This window comes from Pantherophis guttatus, chromosome 3 (genome assembly GCF_059756535.1).
Source record: "Pantherophis guttatus breed Tessera chromosome 3, ASM5975653v1, whole genome shotgun sequence".
NCBI classification, from domain to species: Eukaryota; Metazoa; Chordata; class Lepidosauria; order Squamata; family Colubridae; genus Pantherophis; species Pantherophis guttatus.
The window spans coordinates 454,991-479,030 of NC_142065.1; the positions used below are offsets into that span (position 1 = coordinate 454,991).

Here is a 24,040-nt window from a genome sequence, read left to right on the forward strand (position 1 = left end):
CACCAGACCCAGAGCAACCAACCATGTTCCGGGCGAGTCAGCTTTACTTATAAACCACTCTGTTAAATAATAGCTCTATGGTCATAAAGACATTGAAGTCCACCCCCTGTAAACTTTCCCATTAGGGTTGGTGCTGGATGACCACTTTTTCAAAAGTTATTTCTTATAGAAGACAGCCTCTGCCACTCAGGGATGAACGGTGGAGTCCTTGGTACGTTTCATCACCCAAAAAGGTAATACCATCAGTGTGAGTGAGTGTGGGGTTCTCTCCCAGTTTATATACAGTAGCTTGCCCTGCCAGTGTTGGCGGGGGTGTAGTTTTCTCCTTGGTGATTCCTTGATTACTGTTTTCTGCTCGTTTGTCTGGTGTTAATCCTTGCTTATTGGGGTGCTGGCTGCTACGTCTTCTGGTCTTTTGTTTCTTTCTTAGGTTTTCTATTGTCTCTGAACTATAAATCTGGTTTATCTCTATGTTATCTATTGATGACTGATTTGTCTAAATGCCAAGTTTCCAGGAATTCCCTGGCACTTTTGGATTTGGTTTGGTCTAAGATGCTTTTTCCCCCGGGTGATAATGGGCTGAGACTATCCATATCCATGCTGGGATTAAGGAACTTTCACCATGTTTTCCCACTTCTGGTTAGTGTTTATATTCTCTGCTATTTTCTGCCTCTCTGTAGAGTGGCGGTCGTAGTCTTTACACTGTATGCTGTACGTTAGGGGTCCCCAATCGTGGGAACTTTAGGGCTTGTGGAGTTCAACTCCCATGCTGGCTGAGGAATTCTGGGAGTTGTAGTCCACAAGTCTTAAAGTTGCCAAGGTTGGGGATCCCTGTTGCAGATGCCTCCAGTTTTTCTTCTTGGGCAGAAGCCTTCTGGACAGAGGCTAGGTGGTTCGGCTCCTCCTCGTTTCCAGTCAGTAGCCAGGGGTGAGGGTGGGGACAGTTATGTCATTGAACCCTTGACTGGTCTACTGTGGAGGAGTATAGGGCCGTTTCCCCCCTGTGAATGGCAGGGTAAGGAGTGGGGTGCCCTCAATAGGCTGATGCCACCCAATGATACATTGCCATCTTGAGCCAGAGTGGGGACGCTATGGAAATCCTGAACTGGAACCTAGAAGAGTCATGGACCGGATGGGAAGAAACAACCTTTAATTCTGCCAAGATGGAACGGCCTATTCTGGCTCAGCAGCTGCTCTGGATGGGATGGTGCTCGCCTTGGGGCCCTCTTGGTGGAAAAGGAGGCACGGGAAGCTTGGGCATGGCAGCCTTCACCCAGCCAGGGATGGTACCTCCATGCCCAGACCAGGGAGCATCCCAGGCCCCTATCATCACCCATTCCTGCAATGACCTCTATGCGGGATGTCTGTGAAGATAAGACGCTCCAGCTGGACCAGAATGAGGTGGCCAGACTATTGGCATAACGTTGTGGTCTGCCGGCGGACTGCGGAGTCAGCAGCGGAGTCAGACAGTGAGGAGGCTGGGGAGGAACCTGGGCCAGTCCTGGAGTCTGCGGAAGGCTCGGACGAGGGCTCTGCGTCAGAGGCAGAGAGGGAGTCAGGGCCATCTGGGAGTTATGTGCTGCCACCGGAGCCTCCAGAGTCAGACTTCAGTGAGGCAGAGGAATAGGGAGAGCCTGTTCCCAGGGCGTGCATGCGCAGAGCTGCCAGAAGGCAAGAACAGTTAAGACAAAAGGGGCAACTTGGGAGTAGGGCTTGGAGATGATTGGCCCCTCCCATAAGACATAAAGGAGGACACATGAGCCTTTGCAGGAAGCAACTTTCTTCGTTCTGGTCAGTTTAAATTCTGAAGCTCTGTTTTGACTCTTTGCTCCGTGTGGCCTTGCAAAGCTAATTGCCAATTAGGTCTTTGGCAGCATGTCGAGGGAGATTGCTTATCAGCCTTATCCCAAAGGCCTGTGGCAGACTTCGGTCGGACTCTTTACAAACTATTTGTGACTCATTACGGGCTGTAGATGAACAGAATTCACAGCCGTTGAAATAAAAAGAGGGTTTTTAGGACTAATTGTCTGCTTTCTACTGTCTCAGGAAGCCTAGGTCGGAACACATAAAGACCCCCAGCCTGAGGCTGCTGCATTGGATGTTCCTGGGCTCCATTTGAAAGCTGGTCTTTGGAGGCCATTAAGTCCTTTAATTATGACCACCTCATCCTGCCTCCAGGCCACAATACCGAGAGTCCCACCCCAGGGGAGTGGAGGGTGGGGGTCAGGCGTGGAGTCTTGGCAGAGATAATTAGGCTCTGAGATTTCTTCCCCACCCCCACCCCCCCGGGGCCTGCCCGGCCAGGTCCCTCCTCCCAGAGAAGCCTCCTTCAGTGCTCCAACTGTGGCCATCTAAGCAGCTTTCCAGAGATCGGATACAATCTTGATTTTTGCTCTGCCCTCTGCAGAGGCAGCAAAGAGTCAAGCAATCTACCAAATTTGTAAAGAAACATTACTCACCTCTGAATATAAATCCCAGAGGGCCCCTTCCAAATATCCAGGCATTTCTACAGGCCACAGAAGAGTTCCTGTTCTCCACGACTCTCGATGGGGAAAGTAATATTGCCCCCCCTTCAAGTTGCTCTGTGGGCAGAAGCAGGAAGGACCACCCCTCACACCATCCTGCCAGATTAAAATATCAGGATTGGGGGATTCGTGGCTTCTAGGGGCCCCAGGAGCCCAGGGGAGGCAAGGTCGGGTCCCCCCAGCAGCAAGGATGAGGCTCAGGCAGCCCAGCCCAAGAAACTGGCTGAAGGTTGCCAGAGTCAGAGGGGCTGCCTCCGAAGGCAACTGCCGAGGGGCTCTTTGGGGAAACCTACACCCAGTCTCTTCTTGAAAACCTCCAGGGACGAAGCACCCACAGAGGCGAGCGGAATGGCTCCTCTCTGGGCAGCCATTTGTCCAGAATGGTAGAGGGTCTCCTGCTTGACTAGAGGGCTGGACTGGAAGACTTCCAGGGTCCCCTCCAACCCTATTATTCTATGTTCCGTTCATTTAGTGACTCTCAAAGTTACAGCAGCACTAAAATAAGCATCTCGTGGGCATCTCATCACCATTTGTGACCTTCCCAGGCGGTGTCAATGGGGAACCCGGATTCACTTCATGATCAAGTGATTTTCCTAACAAGGAAAGGTCATAAAATGGAGTGTGACTTGCTTGAAACCGCCTTGCTTAGGAATGGAAATGCTGGCCCCACCATAGGCACGGGGTGTGTGTGTGTGTGTGTGTGTGTGTGTGTGTGTGTGTGTGTGTGTGAGACGGGGGACCGGCCGCATAGGCTGAGAGAAGGGAGAAGGGCTCCCAGCCTTCCTCTCAGGTTCTGACTACCCAGCAGGACCTCCAGGTCAAACTTTGCCAGGATTCAAGATGAGCTGCGCCAACAGTTCACGGTCTCTTCCACCATCCGGCCGTGTTCCTGAGTCTGAGGCCCTGAAGGGGTGAGCCCCCCACCCCCACCCCACCCCCTTTCCTGGCTTTATTGCTAAGTGGCCAAGCATCTCGGCTGCTCTGGGTATTTATTTTGGAGGTCTGTAGAAGTTCTCCGTCATCCAGGTCATGATTGTCCCAAAGGGGCTTTTCTGACCAGAAAGTCCAGTTGCCTCTTTAAAAAGCCCCTTTGGGACCACCATGACCTGGATGATGGAGAACCTCTACACGCTCTTAGCTGTGCAATTTGGGATGAAGACCCTTGGAATGGTGTGGGAGTTTGAACGGATTTCCAGAAAATCTGCAGATTACAGGAACCATTGGCACTACTCAGGTGACCCTGAGGCCACAGACAAGGTGGCCTCGGAGGTTTAACAGATTAACAGAGTTGGAAGGGACCTTCTAGTCCAACCCACCACCCAAGCAGGAGTCCCCACGCCATTTCTGACAGATGGCAGTCCAGTCTCCCCTTGAAAGCCTCCAGGGATGAAGCTCCCACAACTTCTGAAGGCAACTTCTGTTCCATTCGGCTGATTGTTCTCCCTGTCAGAAAATTCCTCCTCATTTCTAGGTCAAGTGACTCTCTAAAAGGATGCAAATGACCAGCTGTCTGCAAGCAATAGAAATCCTTTCATTTCCCACCATCCAGTCAAAGCTGAAGAAGCTTCTTGGATGAGAAGCAAAACATCTTCAAAGAAAACAAAACAAGAAAGTTCTGCTGCCTCCTGAAAAAGCACCTTTGGGACATTTATTTTGGATGGTTTTTTATTGTTTTAAAATGTTTTTATTCTTGTAATTGTGTACGTTTTGAACTGTGAGCCGCCCAGAGTCATTGATCGGGGTGGGAGGCTGTGCAAATCCAATCAAACCAAGGAATAGCTTCCCTCCTGGCTGACAAGGCTGCATTTCTCCACCCTTGTGTCCCTGGTTGTGTGTGCAGGGGAGTCGGGTGCAGAGTCTGGGGGTTCTTTGTGTGGCTTGAGGCCGATGCTGGCAGGGAATTCTCTGAACAAAACGGTCGGTCCGTCCTCCCTCCTGCATTACAAGAGTTCCCCCCTCCAAGTCTTCCTATGGTTTCAGCTTCATCAGGCAAACGTTCATCCACCTTTATGTCCCAGCAACCCCTGAATATTTCTCCGCCCTTCGGTTCTTCACCGTCAATGCATTGAAGGAAGGACAGACGTTTGTGTAATATTGTTATTCGCTGGAGAGGTACGAAACTCTCCTTCCCCCACGCCAGGCTCGGGATTTTTTTTTTATTTTTGGAGTCTTATGCAAAACACAGGGGAAAAAAATGCTCAGCAATAATAGGCCTGAAATCTAATTCCTCTTCGTTTAGGTCATTGCCTGGGAATTAATTTGCCCTGCAAAGTCCAGCTTCAATCGCGGACTGAGGGGAGAGGCTAAATCCTGAATTTTCCTGTCAACTTCTGCTTGATTTAAGAAGAAAGCTTTCACCAGGGTCAGTAGCAGAAGGCATTTTGGGGATGAGCCGCTCCTCAATGTCCGTGCCCAAACCTGGGAAACAGCTGCTAAACTGGTGACTCGGGTGGGGTGGGGGACGACATCCCCACAACCCCGATCTCCCTTCCATAGGAGAAAAGAGCAGAGTTCTGCAGGCATTTGGCCCCTTACATGCAAGAGTCACTCTTTGCAACAGGCCACATACGACCTACAGATCCTCTACCAATATTTGTGTGTGTGTAAAATTCTTCAACCAATTTCTCATCTTTAGAACAGTCATTCTTCCTTGCTTTTTTTAAAAAAATGCCTTCACATCAGTCTTGATTCTTGGTGGCTACTTGAATAAATCCCTGCAGTTCTTTTGACAAGGATTTTTTGGAAGTGGTTTGCCGTTGCCTCCTTCCTAGAGCTGAGAGGAAGTGCCTAAGGCAGGCTGCAGGACTAGAACCCAACATCTCCCAATTTCTGGCCCAGAGCTTGAACCACAATGCAACTGTCTGTCTCTACTTGTTCTAGTGATTCACTATCTACACATAACTTGCAACTGTTTGCCCAATTTTCCTCATCAAGCAGTAATTACCTGGGTCTTTGATATGTTAATTTTCAAATCCATATTTTTGTTGCATCATACATTCTATCTATCTAGCTTCAAAACTTTCCCAGTCTCAATCAACAACCCGGCATTATCTATATAAAACCCACTTGGCTTTTAGCACAAGAATACCTTTCACACAAATGGAGTCGAGGGTCTTTCTTTCCTAGGAGCCCAGGTTGGGGCAGGTGTGACAGATGTACTCTCATATTTGTGTTCCTCACTGAAAATATTCCTGATACATTTGCCCATAAATAGTACTGAGGGGATATCACACATCCGATCTCTTTCCTTGCCTACGGTTGGGCCATTTGCTAAGCATTCAATTACGCTGAAGCTTTGCTGCCATCGTGCACCACATCGGCCACATCCAGCAAGCAGCCTTCGATGCCGTATTATTGCAAAACCCATTCCATAATTCAAGCTCATTCATTTTATCACACGCTTTATCTGGCCCTATCGGTGGAGGCTACATTTTCTTTCTCACATCCATCTGGATCGTGTGTCACCCGAGTTACAGGAAGGCAGGCAACAGTGCGCTGACCTGCAACCTGGATCTTTGGAGGCGATCCCGGGTTGAATAAAATCAGGCGAGTGGCTTAGGGTTTTGGATGACACTTGTGACACAGTGGCCAAAATGCATGCAAACTGACCAGTCTGGCCATTGTTGGCAGGAATGCGGCAGAGGGCACAGGTGCAATGAAGGCTAATAAGCCAGGCGATACCAAGGACTTCCACGAATTCTGACAGATGTTGGGGCTATGCAGCCTTTCTGATCTGAAGTGTTCTGCTCTGAAGCACATCTGTCGGCCACTCCTTAAAAGCAGCTTCAGTGTGATCTCAGGAAAAGCCACAGCCAGTTGTAAGAAAGAGCTGTTTGCACCCCCAGCCCACTCTGCAGCCCCTTTAAGATGGAGGCCATTAGACAGGGCCCTATCATTTATTGGATTATGGCGGAGCAATATTTAGCAATGACCTTTCCAATATGGTCGGCCCATTAAGTCATCATTTGAATTAAGCAGCCCATTCCAGACCATCAATTCCGGGAACAGCCGCTTCCTTCCCAGTTCTCCTTGAGTCATACCTCTCCCCTTCTGTACCCCAAGAGAATTGTAGGGAACTCCCGCTTTGATGCTGGCACCACCAGGGACCAGATTCCTGGTGGCCGCTGCCTCCCTCCCAGATATTCTGGTGGAAAACCTTTTTTCTCAGCAACTGGCCTCCCATTCTGGACCAGTTGGAAGCTCCAACTGGTCCAGAATGCAGCCGCGTGGGTAATTATGGGTGCAACTTGTTGCACCCATGTACCATCTCTCCTGCGCGAGCTGCACTGGCTCCCAGTGGTCTTCCAGGTGCGATTCAAGGTGTTGGTTACCACCTTTAAAGCGCTCCATGGCTCAGGACCTGGGTACCTACGAACCGCCTTTTGCCACCGATAGCCTCCCCCGACCAGTTCGCTCCCACAGAGAGGGACTCCTCAGGGTGCCGTCGGCCAAATTATGTCGGCTGGCGACACCCAGGGGGAGAGCCTTTGGAATGAATTCCCCCCGGACATATGCAAGATCTCGGACCTCCGAGTTTTCCGCTGTGCTCTTAAGACCCTGCTCTTCCGACAGGCAGGGCTAGCTTCATAATTGAGTTTTAAATTCGGAGTTCTTAAATTTTTGGGTCTTTTAGTTAATTGGCCTTAAATGTAATACTTTTAATAATTTTTAAATTTAAATTGTGATATTTGTATTGTGTTTTTACCTGGCTGTACACCGCCCCGAGTTCTTCGGGAGAGGGGCGGTATAGAAATAAAATTATCCTTATCCTTGTCCATTGCACAAGTGTTCAGCCACGGGGGCACCATTTTCTTGACATCTGCACCTGGCTGGTTCTCTTCTTAGTGGGTCAGCTTCCTTCCTGCCCACACAGCCCCCCTGCAATGGACCCCTCTCACTGGCAAGAGTGATTCTCCCAGGCCGGTCAGCATCACCGAAGCTCCTGAGCCCTTTGTTAAGCTGACCATTTCCTGCTTCTTACAAGGGCTACTTCTTCCACAGGTGCCACACCTGCTCTGGAGCCTTGGTGAGAGTGGCATTTCCTTAAATTGGTGGTTCTCAACCTTTCCTCCACCACGGACCTCCTTTAAATACCTTTTGTGGCCACAGACCACGGCCACAGCCCCCCAAAACTTAACTCAAAATTTAAATCATAACATTTCTTCAAGCCTTCATGCCCCCCCCCCACGAAGGGGGATGACATCATGCCCTCCCCAGGGGTCCGTGGACCACAGTCTGAGCACCACTGCCTTAAATCCTTTCTAAAGTTTGCATCGTACTCCACACTTGGTTGTCAGTGGCCTTCACAAACTATGGCCCGTGGCTCAGGGTCTACCCTAACCGAAGGCATCCCCCTCTCCTTTGGCTAGGTAAGGAAGAGGCTGGCTTGGCCACTTTAACTGTTTATTTTATTTTATTTTATTATTCATATTTCTATGCCGCCCACTCTCCGAGGACTCTGGGCGGCTTACACTAAATAGCATATTGCCCCCAACAATCTGGGTTCTCATTTTACCCACCTCGGAAGGATGGAAGGCTGAGTCAACCTTGAGCTGGTGAGATTTGATCCGCTGATCTGCTGAACTAGCAGTCAGCTGAAGTAGCTGCAGTACTGCACTCTAACCACTGCGCCACCTCGGCTCGAACACCACTGTTGCTCTTGACCGAGAGCCCATCCAATGTCGTGGTTAAGGTGTGGGGCTTTCAGGAGTCAAAGGCCCGAGTTCCAGGCCCCTCTCAGCCCCAGAAGCTTCTGGGTGACATTAGGTCAGTAACACCCCAACCAACGGGATGGTGAGGGCCATGGCCGCCCACAGCCATGGAGACGCCTGGATGATTCCCAGCTGGTCCCTTTCTTTTCTCTTAGCTCAACCTCCTCAACCTTCCCCTGTTATGGAGAAAAATAGGGCTTAGATACATCCAGGTACTGAATAAAAATTCTAAATTTACTCAGACAATAATCTCATTGACCTATCATTCCAGGATGGATGTCATTAAAAACCAACAAACATGAAAATGGTTTTATACGACGCATTTTCTAGTACTCTCAGGTGGGTAACGCCTGGACTGAGTGGTTGTTTCCAAAGTAAACAAGGTTCAGGAAAAAAAGACACCTGTGATCCTGGATGCTAACTGATCCTGAAGTATTTCTGAAACTGTCGGGTCGGCTAGGATGGCTGCCGATAGCCGAATGCTCCTTAGGCTGAGCGAAGCAGGAACTACGCTCTGCTTTGCTTTATGGCAGCATCTATTTATGAAATCAGCCGGTCTCCAGAAAGCGTGACCTATTTCTTCAGAAGCTTCAAAAGAACTCGGAGGATTCTGCCTCCATCGGATTTATGACTGCCTAGGTTCTCATGGTTGCAATGCACAAAGGCTTCCTCGTTTGCCCAACCCAAGATTAAGCCACGTTCATGCTGGACTTGTCCAATGTCCTCCCCCGTCCTCGGTGCCTGGACCCTTTTCCCAGGAGTGCCGCCAAGAAGGAGCCAGACCCATTGAAGCCTGAACCGGGGCTGGTGATGAATGTCCCTCTTCCAGCTCTGTAAACCTGCACAGCTGGGGGGGGGCTGCCTGGGGGGGGCTGCCTAATGGGCCTCCTGGCCTATAAATCACAGCCATAAGGCCAGGATGGAGAGAGATTCCTTCACAGCTGGATTCCTTCCTTGAGGAAGCTGGCACCGGCTGAAAGGCAGCGCAGCACCCAGGGAAGTTCACCAGGTAAAGCTGTCTATTAGGAGGAGAAGGTTGTTCTGTGTGCTCCTGGCTTCATTAGAGCAACGGAGCATTACTCAGAATAGTAAAAACGGCAAGATGGGATAAAAATAGGAAAATGATTTTAAGTTGGCTTACGTTAAACACACTTCATGTTGTACCGCTTTTCCAGTTAATGATATCGCTTTGCTGAGTTTTAACTCTCTATCTCTGTGGGCCTTCATTTAATTAGGATCCCACTTTAAGCAGCCCGGATGCCTGTCAATAAACTGCCTGTGACAAAAGGGACAATCGATCCGAATGGAGTCGGTCTGCTCTCGGGGAGCGCAATTGGCAAGCGGATTTGGGAAGCGAAGGGGGAGGTTCGAATAAAAGGACTAAAACGTACGTCAGGAGGAGGGAGCTGGTGGGTTGCTATGGGTGCCTGTGGAAGTCGGAAGGAATCCAGGGGTTGCTGGTGGTGGTTGCAGGTTACCCACAACTGAGTGGTGACAACAGGAGAGCCAGAAATGAGAGTCTGAAGGAAACTCTGAAATGTTCTGAAGGAAGGAGATTCGGGGAGGGGGTCCCTTCCGGCGCAGGGCCTGAGCGGCTGGGTGGGAAGGAAGGAAGGGAGAGAAGACTGAAAAAGCAGCTGAGACCTTCGGAGACCCAGGAATGCGCGAGAAGGCTGTGGATGATGGGCATCTCTGAGGAAAAAGGCCTGTTTCCCATATATCGGGCGATTCCCGCCTGCGCCTGGCATCGGAAGGGCTGTCAATCTAAAAGCGTGATTAATCTGATTGTTTCTGATGAAAGACTGAGGGGATTAGTGGTGGAGGGAAGCGGGATCAGAGGCTCCGAACGGGAGAGGGACCTTCCTTGGCATTAATACCAAGATTGTCACTTGGGAGAAAAGGAACATGGAAGACAAGGAAAGAGGGAATGTAGAATGGCCGTAGGAAGAGGAGGCATGAATCCTATGGGTTCTCCCAGGGAATGAAGTGGACATAGGAGGATGGAGAACTGCCTGGGGAAAAGCTGCCAGAGTCACAGCGACATCATGCAGTTACGATACCGGGGGTGGGGGAGGGGCAAAAAGGAAGAGATGAACAAAACAGCTATGGACGAAGCAGGCAGGCCAGGCAAGGATTCCTGCAGAAACAAGGATGGGAGAAAGCGATTGCATAATACGGACAGAAGAAAAAACACCGTTGCACAGGATATTGCCAGAGAGACCGAGGCGCTTTGGACAGAATAAAAGGCGACCCACATCTCAAGGCACGGAGACAAGGAGGGTTTAAACACAGAGAAAGGTACCGAGGTATTTGTTTTAGCTGATTTCCTTTCCGTTATCTCCGACCTTTAGTTTTGGGGCTTTACTGTTTACTATTTTTTTTCCTGCAGTCTGCATAACCTTGTTTACCCCAAAGGAGAAATATGCACATGCTGGATGCAGATGCATGCATTTGATTTTAAAATGTGTCTTATTTTAGTCAGGTTGAAAGTAAGCATTTACGTCACAGGCAGCCAAGAAAACGAACAAGTGGATAGCTGAATAAACCAACACGCAGTTCTCACTTGAGGTATAAAAGCTCTAATAATCCTACTTCAAACACATGAAGTGAAGACTCGGCTCTCTGGACGAGACCTGAAGGCTGGAAAGGTGGAAGGGAAGAACGGGCCTGGTGGCTCAGCAGACTGATAGCATTGTGATTAACACCAGCTGTCTGCAATTACTGCAAGTTCAAATCTCACCAGGCTCAAGGTTGACTCAGCCTTCCATCCTTTCAAAGGTAGGTAAAATGAGGACCCGGATTGTTGGGGGCAATAAGCTGACTTTGTATAAATATACAAAAGTATGAAGGCTATTGCTTAACGCATTGTAAGCTGCCCTGAGTCTCCGGAGAAGGGCAGCATATAAATCAAATTTAAAAAAAAGAAAGAAAGAGGATGACCAGCAGCGGAGGGGGAGGGGGGGGTCAGTTGCAGGCGATGGGGGCACCCTTGTGGGAGCAGAAGGAGCAGGTTGGGAGAGATCATCAGGGAAAACATCAATCTTTATGCTTGCTAGGAGTCAGAAGTCAACCATTCAATCAATTAATCAATTAATTAATCAATTGATTGTTCCCTTTATATGTCCTGCAACAGTCTGTAGAGGGGGGCACGATACCTGTAAAGCTGACAGATTGGGTTCAAGACCCGAGAGCCACAGGACAGGGTGAGTGCTCGTTACTTGCCGCAGCTCCTGCCCACCTAGCAGTTCGAAAACACACAAATGAGAGTCGATAAACAGGTAGTCCTTCGGTAGGGAGGTAACAGCGTTCCGTGCACCTTTGGCGTATACCATGCTGGCCACATGACCAGGGAAAATGCCTTCAGACCATGCTGGCTTCCTTGGCCAAGGAACGGAGATGAGCAACACCCCCAGAGTCAGAGACAACTGGACAGGGAAACCTTTATCTTTACCACCTAGTCTATAAGAGTTTTACTCCCTTCCCAGAATGAGCTTCGTTTTGAGATCAACATTTCTGGCCACTTTAAAACAATGCAATTTTAAGGCTTCTGGGAAAGATGCAATTGTGCCACAAACACTCAGATCACAATACCCATGTGCCCGGGCTCTGCTTCCTCTCCCGCTCAGCACAGAGTCATGAATCTGTCCTCTTCAAACAGCCACACATGCGACCCAGAAGCACCCAGGAAGGAAGGGAGGAGCATTCACACACAGAGACCCAACCAGGGGAAGCAGCTGAACCTGCCACTTAGGCCCTGGTGGGGGGCAAACAGTGCCTGGCCACCTCTCTGCACCTGGAATGCCGGAGACCCCAGCAGCCATCCTACGGTATCCCCCCATGAAGAAGCAGGGGCCCCCAGAGAAAGCGCCCCAAGCATATCAGACTCCAGGGAACGGCTGCCTGAGGGTTTCCCTTCTGCCCACCCAGGGGAGCGTTTGACTCCTGAGGGACCCCAGAGCAACGCCTTCGGCCTGAATATCTGGCGTGGTATCAGTAACGCCCAGGAGGAGGAAACGGGCAGGGCATGCACATGGCAAGGCCTCTGATCGGGGTCCACGTGGATCAAGGGCACCTCCACCAGCAGCCTCAAAAACGGTTTGCCTTGAAGGGGAGGAAGTCCACAAGGTGGGCACCATTGGCTCTGAGTAAAGAGCCTGGCATGAGTAGCTGCCATGAGCAGGTCTGCCTAAGACACGTCGATTTGCAGTGCCTGATGTGGCACTTTTTGAAGGTTGTGGGCGTGCTCACAAAATGGCTCCAGTGGGAGAACTTGCCCATTCACAGACCCAGGCAGGAAGAGCACTTCCCTTTGAGGGTCACGGATGGCCAGGAGCTCATCCCTGGCCTGGCACACCCCGTTCCAGAGACTTTCAACCGCTGCCCAAGCAGCTGAGGAGCAAGATGGGCAGGGGCTCCAATCGGCTGCCCTTCCTGGCTGTCCGGCTGGTCCCTCCAGCTGCCCCACAGCCCAGCCTGCTGGAAAACGCAGCATTGCATTCTGGAAATCAAACTGGCTGCCCAGGTCAATGGAGGGGCTCAGAAAGCAGCCAGGACACCTGAGCAGCCCTGCAGAGAAGAAAAGGAGACCACCCGGAAAATGTACCTGGGCCCCCGCGCACACCCCCCTCTGTCGTCCCAGCCTAAGGACAGACGCCCCGCCTGAAAGGAGCCCTTGGCACGTGTCTTGGCAGCAACCCCCGAGGCAGCCCCAGCGCTTCCCCCGTTTCCCCCAGGCCAGAAGCGCCAGGCGACCTCGCGCCGGACAGCGGCTAAAGCCCCTCCGCTCCCGGGCCCGGCTCCGAGCGAGACCCGATCGCCCGCCAGTCCCACCCCGGTCCGCCCGCCGCTTCCGGCAGCCGTGGAGGAGCCCAGGCACCGCCTCGCCCACAGGACCGGCCTGGCGGGGGAGCCGGTCACGGGCCGGACGGCCCCCGCGAAGGGAGAGCCAGCCGGACGGCGCGCCGAGGAGGGCCGACCCAGGCTCCCCCCCATCCCCGGAACGCAGCTAGGCGGGCGTGGGGCGCGGAAGGCGGCAGGCCGCGCTTCCCCAGGCCCTGGGTCGGTTTCCCTGGCAACGCAGCCCGGCGCCCAACGAGGCTTATGTAAGCCGCCAGCTGCCGCTTCCCCCTCCCCTCCGCCGCTGCAGCGGCTGGGCCGGGCCGGGCCCCCACCGGCTGGGCTTGAGCGGCGGCCGAGCTCCCTCCGCCGTCAGCCGCCGCGCCCCGCCTTGCCGCCTCTCGGGTCCCCGATTGCTTCTGCTCCCTCCTTCGCCCCGCCACGCGGGAGAAACAGGCTGGCTGGCCGCGGCCCCGCCCTAGAGAGCGCGCAGCCCGGGACGCCCCCAAAGAGCAGCCCCCCCCCCGATTGCAGAAGTGGGAGCCGCTTACTTACGAGACGGCGGTGGGGGCGGCAGAGTCCTCAACTTAGACCCGCTCCCTTAGCGACCTTTCGAAGTTACAGCGGCCCTGAAGGAAGTGCGGTCCTCACTTGGCCATCAGCCGGTGCTTGTGACAGCTTCCGTGTCCTGGGGCCACGTGTCCAGTTGGCCTCCCAGTCAGCAAAATCAATGGGGGAAGCCAGATTCTCTTAATGACCATGTGATTTGCTTAACAACTGCAAAACAATCGTGTTTGTAAATCAAGAACTACCTGTGTGCTTGTTCTCTCTCTCTCTCTCTCCTAATTCTCTTTTTCTCTTTCTCCTTCTCTCTCTCTCCTAATTCTCTTTTTCTCTTTCTCTCCTCTCTCTCCTCTTTCTTTCTCCTCTCTCTCTCTCTCTCTCCTAATTCTTTTTCTCTTTCTCCTTCTCTTTCTCTCTCCTAATTCTCTCTCTCTCTCTCCTAATTCTCTTTTTCTCTTTCTCCTTCTCTTTCTCTCCTAATTCTCTTTCTCGCTTTCTTTCTCTCTCCTGAACATCTCCTGCTCCATGGCTTTAAAGGAACCTGGCCGTGAGCCAGAGCAAAGGAGGCTGGCCCCCAGTCCAGCAGGGATCAAGGAGCCTTTCTAAATCTGCTCGATTGCCTGGCTGCCCCGTGCTTAGGTAGGGAGCATTTCAGTATAACCTACTTTATAGTTTTGTATTTGGATTATTATACGTTATAGATTTATCCTCTAATATTGTAAGCCACCCAGAGTTACTGTGTAGCAAGATGGGCAGCTAATAAATTTTACAAATAAAATAATAATAATAATAATAATAATAATAATGTGTGAGTGTCCCCTAGCAAGACTCCCCTGCCAAGCCAAGGTCCAGGGGTCCCACCTCCAAGCGAGGGGATCAGGGTCTCTCCCATGTTCCCCCAGACCCAGCTGCTGCCCCCCACCTCTGAAGCCAACCAGAGCCCCATCAGGCCCATCAGCCAGGGAGAGGGGCCGAGCCAAGGGTCGGCTTCAAAAGGCAGAAGAGGCATCTCTGCTGCATCTGTGATGGGGTGAGAGGGGGGGCCTCCTGGGTTCAAGCCCCCCCTTCAGGAGCTTTTACCTGAACCGAGCAGGGGCAGCAGCAGTCCTGGGGGCAGCTCCCTGCAGCTTAAATTCCTCTCTGCTGCCTTCCTCTTCTGTGTAGAAATTGGGGGGGAGGGGGACAGCAAAGCTTTCTCAGCCGAGCAGGACAAGATGTCCCACACCAAGAGGCGCTGGGGGCTTCCCTGCTGTGAGCAGACCCTGAAGCAATGCTCTCCCTGCCACTGCAAGAGTTGGGGAGAATAGGCCCCCAAACTCTGCAACTGCTGGGGATGGCCCCAGTTAAATTCCCAGCCTGAAGAGACTCTGTGCCACACATGCACTGGAGTGGGCCCTGGCACAAAGGGCATGATGAGGGTCCCTGTCCTAAGGGAGGTGCCGTGTTGGAGGGCTGTAAACTTAGAATCTGTCTGGAATGGTGTAGGGTTTCCTGCTCGAGCAGGGGGTTGGACTAGAAGACCTCCAAGGTCCCTTCCAACTCTGTTATTCTGTGATTCAGAAAAACGTCCAGGACATGGCACAGGCGACAATGTAGCCCTGGGGTGGGTGGGAGGCCACTGTGCTCCCCCCTTCCTCATCGTCAGCCACCAAGGAGGCCACTGCCAGTGACTGGCGCAGTTTTAAAGGGACGGATGGCGGACGGCCTCTGGGTGCCACGACACCAGCAGAGTGGATCTGCTCCTGGTCATCCTGAGCCTGCAGCTGCTCTGGCCAGAAGGCCTGCCCAGATGGCCCCAGGCGAAATGGACCGGCCTTGGCCCCCCTTCACCCCCAGGAGGGAGGCAGTTGTGCCAGAATACGATGCCCTTCATGCCCCCACAAGGTGGAGTGAACTGGCACTGCATGGGCATCTGAAACTTTGGGGCAGGGTTCCCCAACTATGCCCATTCCCAGAGATTTCCTTTCCCAGAATCCCCCGGGGCTCCTGGTGGGAAAAGCGTCCTGGTGTCTCCCGCTCACGCAGGCAGAGAAAGCGGATGCTGTAAAAGGGCCCTCCGTCTCCCTTCATTCCCGAGAGGTGGCCCTCACTAGCCCCCTGGGGGAGGGGAGGCACCAACCGATCTGCATGAGTTGGCTACTACAGCCCATAGAGTCCATAGAGCAGAGCCGCTTGCTTGGTCTAGCCTGGCCTACCTCAAAGGGCTGATGTGCCTGAAACTCTGACCCTGCCTTCCAGGATAAGAAAGGCCAGTCCTGCTCCTTCTCCTGGTGGGGCAGGCCTTCAGACCCACCCCCCTCTTCCCAGCTAGTCTCCCCCTCCCCCCATGCAGAACCTGCCAGTTCTCCCTCCTTTCCCCTCCCCCACTGCTGAAACCTGTCAAGATCTTTTCACATCTCTTTAAATATATCCTCCCCCCCCCCCCGTTGAGTCATTCCTTCCGCTCCCTCCATCAGGGCTCCCTCCCCCCCACCTCCGGGCTCAGCCTTCTTCCCCTGGACCAGAGGAAGGCCGATCCCAGGGCCGGCTCTGCTCTGGCTGCAGAGGGGGCAGAGCAGGTCCCCCCAGCATTTAGGCCTCTAATTGCAGTCGGGGGAGGGGGGGTCGCATACCTACAAGGGCTGAGCATGAGAAAGCGCCCCCTCCCCCAAGGCTGGCCCAGCAACAGGGAAGCAGGAGACTCCTTCCCCACACCATGTCTGTCGGGCCTCCCTTGATCAGCCTCCTCCATCTGGCCCTCCTCCCTGGAGGCCCCATGGCATATTCTTCCCCCACCCCCCGATTCCCATCAGATCCTTGGCCCGGTTGCCCAGGGGCCAGAGGGGGCTCAGGGGCAGCAGCAGCTGCCTTGGCACGCTAGGAATGAATGGGGCCCTTAGGGTCCATTGCAACAGGCAGGGGGGACGGGCAGGCAGGTTCCAGCAGACTGAGACAGGGCAGGGGGGCACAGAGCCAACAGGTCGGGCATCTCTCAGCTGCAGCCTTGAGTGTCTCTTCATTTCAGGTTCTGGGAGAGTTCCACCCCCCTCCCTCCCTCCCCAGGGATCACTCAACAAGAACCGGCCTTTTAATTTTCTGCGGTGGCTGGCAAGGCTGCCCATGGACTGCTGGCAGGAAAGAGCGGCCCCAGCGTGAGGAAGATCGGATCATCCCCACGCCAGGAGGGGGGGAGGGCAGAGTCAATAGCTGGAGCAGCTGCCAGCCAGGTCCCTGGCTCCACAGGAGGACTGACCCGCCCCTCGCCCCTGCCCAAAACACACCTGCTGCTCCCAGGCAGCTCCTCCTCCCTCAGAGCCCCCTTGCCGCTCTTGGAAGCCAGGAGGATCCGGATGTTCCTGCTCAGAGCACATACAGGTCAGGGTAGGTGGGTTCCCCCCCCCCTCCACCACCCAGCCTCCTGCAGGGCCAGCTGAGATGATCAGCACTTGACCCAGGCACAGGGCCCAGCCAGGAAACAGCTGTAAGAGCCCACGGAGTGCTCTGTCCACTCGTCCTGTCCAGCTTCACGCCCTCTAAGTGCCAGGCCCTCAGCCCTTGCCTGCTCCCGGAGCACTGCTCTGGCTAGACAGCCCACCTAGGGCACAGCTCTGGCCCTCTGGCCCCTCGATTAAGGCTGAAACATATGGAGCCAGCAATGTGCTGTAGCCGCCGCAAAGGCCAACCCAGTCCTAGGCTGCATCAACAGAGGGGAGAATCACGTGAAGTCTTCATACCACTTTATAAGGCCTTGGTAAGATCAGACTTGGAATCCTGCATCCAGTTTTGGTCACCAAAATATAAAAGAGGTGTTGAGACTCTAGAAATTAGAGTGCAGAGATGATTCGGGGGCTGGAGGCTAAAACATACGAAGAACAGTTCCAGGAATTGGGTATGTTCAGATTAATGAAGAGAAGGACCAGGGGAGACATGATAGCAGCCTTCCAGTATTTGAGGGGCTGCCCCAAAGAAGAGGCAGTCAACCTATTCTCCAAAGCACCCGAAGGCAGGAGAAGAAGCAACGGATGGAAACGAGTCAAGGAGAGAAGCAACCTGGAACTAAGGAAGAAGTTCCTGACAGTGAGGACAATTAAGCAGTGGAACGGCTTCCCTCCAGAAGTTCTGGGAGCTCCATCACTGGAGGTTTTCAAGAAGAGATTTGCCCAGAAGGGTTTAGGGTCTCCTGCTTGGGTGGGGGGTTGGACTAGAGGACCACAAACATCCCTTATTCTGTCGGCCTCCTGCTCAGGCGCCTGCAATGTCAGCAGAGGAGCAGACTGGCAAAGGATCTCTCTCCCAATCAGGCTTCCTGCTTGGTCTGAGATGGCTCCCCCATCTCCTCCTGGAGCAGGTGCCTCGGATGGAGGGATCCAGCTATGGAGAAGTCAGGGAACTCAAAAGGAGAAGGACTCCCTTGACTGTTGATGGCAATCAAATGTGGCCCCTGGAGGGACTCAGGCCCAGAACCCAGCTGTCTCTATGCAGCCCCCCCGCCCCTGCCCCCCAGAAAGAAAGGCTCCCTGGTCTTGAAAGGGTGGGGGACGGCCCAGCAGAGGCTTGCAGACAGCAGCCCTGGGGAAGGCGGCTAAGAGGGCTCCTGCTTTGGGGCTCTTGTGTGGGTCCTGCAGAGCAGGGAGATTTGGGGCAGCCGAAGGAAACCAGCACTGCAGAGCGAAGCTGCTGCTCTTCCTTCCATGCCAGGGTGCTGTCCCGCCGCTGGTGGGCATCTGCCTGATGCTGAGAGAAGACAGCCAGCCTGCCGAGCCCCTTCAGGGTTTGCCCTGCACCACCTGCCAAGCAGAGCAGGGTCTGCAAAGACCTCCGTTCCGAGGAGCAGCAGGCTTTGTGGGTGGGTGAATTATACTTCCTAGCGGCTCTTTAGTCATCATTTCCCAATCAAATCTGTCATATTTTATATGTTTATTGCTTTTGATTAAAAAAAAACAAGCAATGAAAATCACCAGCCTGGGTGTCACAGAAACTTCAGCGTCATGGATGGAACTGCAGCTCTCCCCCCACCCCCATTAAAGCCATGCAGAGATCCCCAAGTCCATAATTGCTCTCCCAGCCTTCGCCCACCTGGTCTGTGCACCCATCTCCCCCAGACCCTGCTTTTTTAACATGGCAACTGTGCCAAGACAGGAAGACATGGAAACGAGGGTGGAAGCGCTTGCCCCCAACCTGGCCTTGTCTTGCCAGGGGCCATCATGCCAAGGGGTCAGCTGTGATTTGGCCTCCAACACACCTGTGGCTCCCTTTTCTTCCACCTTTGGGGAAGGTGAGACCCCAGGCACAGAAGCCTCCGCTTCCTTTTGGGATCCCCTGTCCGAGGAACCAAGAAATCCCCCCACCCCCAATCACCTGATCTCCATCTTGGAGGCACCTGACCTACATTCAGCCAGAGATTTCACTACAGCTCAAAACGATTCTCCAGTAATTGTATCCCATATTTTAGATCAATTAAATACATCTCTAAAATAAACCTGATTATAGTACTCTAAACTGCTTTATTCCATTTCTCTGCTTCATGGCATTGCCACCCCAGACTGGGAACATGAGTTCCCACAGGTGTCCTTGGCCCTCAGGGAGGCTCTGAGGAGCTTTGGGTAGGGGGGATTCTGGGGGGGGAACCCAGTCAGTCCTGCTGCTCAGCTGGACTAAATACCACAGGCCCGTCCTGGCAAAAGATGCTGGGCAAACTTTTGGGATGGCAAAGACTTCTGCAGAAGAAGACCCCATACCTCAGTTCCCCAGAATATGTTCCATCCGGCTGGAGGGACTGTGACCCATACCAAATGCATCTGCCCTTAGATTTCCATCTCCTGGCCCCCATCACCAGCCTCCCATAGTGGCTGTGGGGCACTGGGCATCACAGTCTGGAGAAATCCCTGGCTCTTACCAGGTCACCCCCACCCTTTGCTCAGAACTGCCAGTTCCAGGACGTCCCTTGCCAAATGCCACCGAGGAGAGCCGGACCTCAGCTGCAGAGCCCTTGCACCAGGGCTGCCCAAATACCCTTCCACCATGTCTAGCTGGGCATAGCCACTGGGCAGGAGCCAGGGGGCAGCAAGACCTCAGTTGGGCAGGCCAGCCCCATCTCAGCAGGACCTGGAGCTGGTAGAGTCTGAAGAAGAGATGGGAGGGAGCGGGAGCCTCCAGCCAGCCAGGCAAGGAGATGGTTCTGCGCAACACTCACTCCCCCCACAAGGCTCCTGCAGCGCTTCCTCCCCAGATCCATTGCCAGCAGCCCCTTCACCCCTGCAAGGAGGGGGGGTCCTCGAGGAAGGACAGAACAGCCACACCAACCCTCTTCCCAACTGCAAGGGGAAAGGGGAGAGTTGGAGGTGGCCCCTCCAGTCAGATGGCATCTGCCTTGGCTCATGCCATCCCACACATTCCCTGTAGACACGCAGGGCCCAGGATCCCTGGTGCCCCGGCCTTTTTCTCTGTTGATCTGGGCTGGCACCGGGCAGGGGGCAGTCGTCCAAATTCCAGCCATCCAGAGGACAGCTGCACAGTTGGCTGCCCTTCTCCCGTGGGTGCCATTGCCAGGGCAGCGGGGAGGAGGGGGGCTGCAGCAGGGGGCCGGGTTCAAATGTTTTGCTTCTGGACAGCGCAGCTCAACCGGCGCCGCGCTGGGTCTGCAGCAAAGGATCCGTCCCTGAAGACACGGCAGCGGCGGGCAGGGAGAGGGTAGCCCGCCCGCGACTGCCCGGCACCCTCAGCCTCTCGGCGAGGCAGCAGCGCAGGCTCAAAGGCCGCGGGAGAAGGAGCGTCGCATTCTGGGCCGGAGAGATGGGGGGTCTCTCTGTGGCGCAGAAGCGACCCCCGGCAACTCGCCCAGCGCGGAAGTTGAGCGCATGGGAGCGAAGGGCGGCCGGCGCATCCGCAGCGGGGGCGGCGCCTTCCGAAGGGCCACGGGGGCTTTCCGCGGAGCCGGGGTCCGCAGCGGCGCCTGCCCAGCCGCCCTGGCAGCCCAGGCGAGGGTCCCCGCCGCTCCCTCGCCAAAATGTCTCCCTCGCGAGTTGCCACCATTTTCGGGCGGGCGGGCGGGCGGGCGGCGCGCAGCTCGGAAGATGCCAGCCTGGACGGCGGCCGCATTCCAGCACCCTGGACAGCGGCAGAGGCCGCGCCGCCGCCAGCGCTCCGCAGATAAAAATAGCCGCGGCGCCCTCCGGCTCCGCTCTCGCCGCCGCCGCCGCCGCCGCCGCCGCACATGGCCCGCGCGGGCGAGGCAACCGGGGCGCAGAGCCGGGCTACCCGCGCGCTCTTACCTTGGCTCGCCCCCCCCTCGCCGTCCTCGCCGTCCGTCAGGTTGTTGAGCATGGCGCAGCTGGGCTCGCCTCAGCTCTCGGTTCCCGGCTCGCGGCTGCCGGTCCGGAGGCTTCTCCGCTTCTCCTCGTGCTCCGCTGCAGTGCAGAGCAGAGCCGTCCCCGCCGCCGCCGCCGCTGCTGTCACCGCCGCCGCTCAGCCCCCTTCACTTCATCGTGCATTCAGGAGACATCTCTCCGTAGGTTGGGGAGGGGGCGAGATCGGGGGCGCAGCAGTGCAAGCGAGCTGGCCGAGGAGGGGCGAGGAGCGTCCACGAAGCCACGCGCCACCTCCGAGGGCAGCGCAGCTCTGAACCAGCGGCAGAAGAATTAGGGCATCTGGGGGCTGGCACTGCGGCTCTCCCCCGCAATCCGCCTGCGCTGATGCAGTCTCGTCTGGGGCTGCCTGCTCCTCCCCTCCCCTCCTTCACCCCCCCCCCCCACAGTGGAGTGGAATTTGGGGGAAGAGAGCTGGGGATCAACTCTACCCCTTCCTCTATCTGGGCATTCACACATTCCTTGCCACTTCTGGGTCTAGCCACCCCTGCAGACAGGAATGGTGCAAAACGGGAACTGGCAGGTAAGCCCCCCCCTGCAAATTACACACCGGTTTGGTGGAGAAGGCACCTCTCCAGGGACCCCAAGAATGCTATTCTTGTAGCATGCAGGCCAAGTGACCACTAGGCCCACCCCTTGCCTACGCAGGGGAGAGCTTTGGCAGTGAATGGAGCAGCCTGCCTGGCTGTTTTGCTCCCCCTCCTGGCCCAAGCCAAACTTTGAGCGGGACGGAGGGCCTGATCTTCTCTCCCAGCAAGGGGGACCGCAAGGAAACTGCCAGGAGCCCAACCTTGCTCCTTATCTGCTCCTACGGAATTGGTTCCGGAGGGGGCTCTGTCCATCCCCCAGACCCTGGAGGAGGCCCGGAAAGCCATCTCTGGAGGGGCTGAGTGCCACCAGCAGTGCCTGGGCTCCCCCTTGGGCAGCCTTCGCCAAAGGAAGCAGTGGCCCGGGGGACGCAGACAGTGTCCCCTCTGGAACCAATTCAGAGTCACCTGCTTCCAATGCCAAGACTGAGGCACAGGACATGGAGGGGGGGGCTGAGGAGATAATGCAACTCCCAACCTTGGCCCAGCCCCTCTTCTGTGACAAGCTGGTCCCCGCACAATCTCAGCTGCCCCGACTGGAACCGCCTGTCTGTGCACACACTCGCACACATACAATGCCAGCCACCTCCTGCTGGAAACGGCTGCCTGAAGGAGCTGCCTACCAGCCAACCACAGCCCCACACGGGGGTCACTTGCCTTCGCTGGCTGTCCAGGAGTTCCATGCTGGTGCAGAGAATGGCTGATCCTGGGCTCCAGCTTGACCCCCCTCCTGCCCTGGCCCATGGAAGGAGGGTCAGGGGGATGTCTGGACTGAGACTGGGAACCAGTCAGCATGAGCAAGACTGGCCAAGTGGGGAAGGGAAGAAGCCTCAGCTCTGCCCTGGGATCCCAGCGCCAATCATGGCAAACCCTTATTACTCCTGGAGGGCTATAATTAAATGCTGGCTTCCTCCTGGGCCCTGGCAGCTGCTCGGCTTTACTGCCAGCCCATCTCCTCCTTGCCCTGTGGCAAGGCCGTGCCCGCTGTGCCCCTCTCCAGATGAGTCCAGCTCAGCTTGCCGGGTGGCTTGGCAAAGAGGAAGGGCAGAACTGCCATAGGGCTGGGGGGGGGAGCTCAGCCCCTCCATCAGGCCAGACTGGCCTTCCACTCACTTCAATTCTCATGCCTTCCCATGAAGACGCAGAGCAGACTCCAGCTTTCCTCTGACAGCAACTGCCACACCCACAGGCCAGGTTCCACAGAGGTCTTTCTATGACTGGCTTACTTCTGTCGACCCACTATTCACCAGGGGTCACTTCTCCAATTTGGATGGCAACACCTCCTCCCCCACTGGGTCTGGTCATATTTATGATAGTTTTCCACATTATATTTGTGGAAAGTAATCTGGTTATTGGGGAGTATAAATACTAAATGCCCATCTGGTATAGGGTCTCCTGTTTGAGTAGGGGGGATTGGCTGGAAGAAGACCTCCAAGGTCCCTTACGTTATTCTGTACATCTCCACCCCAAACCACCCCAATGATGCCCTTGATGTGATGTCCCGCTGCCTGGAGGCCGTGCGGGTCTAGATGGGGAGAAATAGGCTCAAACTCAACCCTTCCAAGACTGAGTGGCTGTGGCTTCCGACGTCTCGGTATAGTCAACTGGTGCCATCGCTGACTATTGGTGGTGAATCCCTGCCCCCCACAGAGAGGGCTCACAATCTGGGCGTCCTCCTGGACTCACGGCTGTCTTTAGAAGAGCACATGATGGCTGTAGCCAGGGGGGCTTTTTATCAGGTTCGCCTGATTCGCCAGTTGCGTCCCTTTCTGGACCGGGATGCCTTGCACACAGTCACTCAAGCCCTCGTCACCTCCCGTCTGGACTACTGTAATGCTCTCTACATGGGGCTCCCCTTGAAGAGCACTCGGAGGTTCCAACTGGTCCAGAATGCGGCCGCGCACCTCGTTACGCCCATGTAACACCTCTCCTGCGCGAGCTGCACTGGCTCCCAGTGGTCTTCCGAGTGCAATTCAAGGTGTTGGTTACCACCTTTAAAGTGCTCCATGGCATAGGACCAGGATATCTATGGGACCGTCTTCTGCCACCAACAGCCTCCCACCGACCAGTTCGCTCCCACAGAGAGGGACTCCTCAGGGTGCCATCGGCCAAGTTATGCCGGCTGGTGACACCCAGGAGGAGAGCCTTCTCTGTCGGAGCCCCTGCCCTTTGGAATGAATTGCCCCCGGATATTCGTAACATCTCTGATCTCTGGGTCTTTCACTGTGCCCTCAAGACCCTACTGTTCTGACAGGCGGGGCTGTCTAATTGAATGATTTTAAATTGGGTTTTAACTTTGGGTTTTAAAATTTGGCCAAAACTATTTAATGATTTTAATTAATTTTAACTAGGATATTGTATATTTATGTTTTTAATATTGGCTGTACACCGCCCTGAGTCCTTCAGGAGGAGGGCGGTATATAAATAAAATTCTTATTCTTATTCTTATTCTTATTCTTATTCTTATTCTTATT

The 24,040-nt window shown here is 54.5% G+C and overlaps 1 protein-coding gene across 4 annotated transcripts in view; it reads right to left on the reverse strand.

The window, feature by feature from the left end:
* Positions 1–24,040, reverse strand: part of SLC12A5 (solute carrier family 12 member 5) — a 76,660-nt gene that overhangs the window by 26,992 nt on the left and 25,628 nt on the right. Inside the window, exon 1 of one of the 4 annotated variants that reach the window (XM_034424154.3) lies at positions 20,887–21,072. The exons of 1 other annotated variant lie outside the window; for it this stretch is intronic. In XM_034424154.3, the coding sequence (XP_034280045.1) occupies positions 20,887–20,938 (52 nt within the window). In that variant the 5' untranslated portion in view covers positions 20,939–21,072. Of the gene's footprint in view, positions 1–13,623; positions 13,766–20,886; positions 21,073–24,040 lie in introns of those variants that run through there. 2 more of the 4 variants (XM_034424156.3, XM_034424157.2) reach the window with 2 other exon arrangements.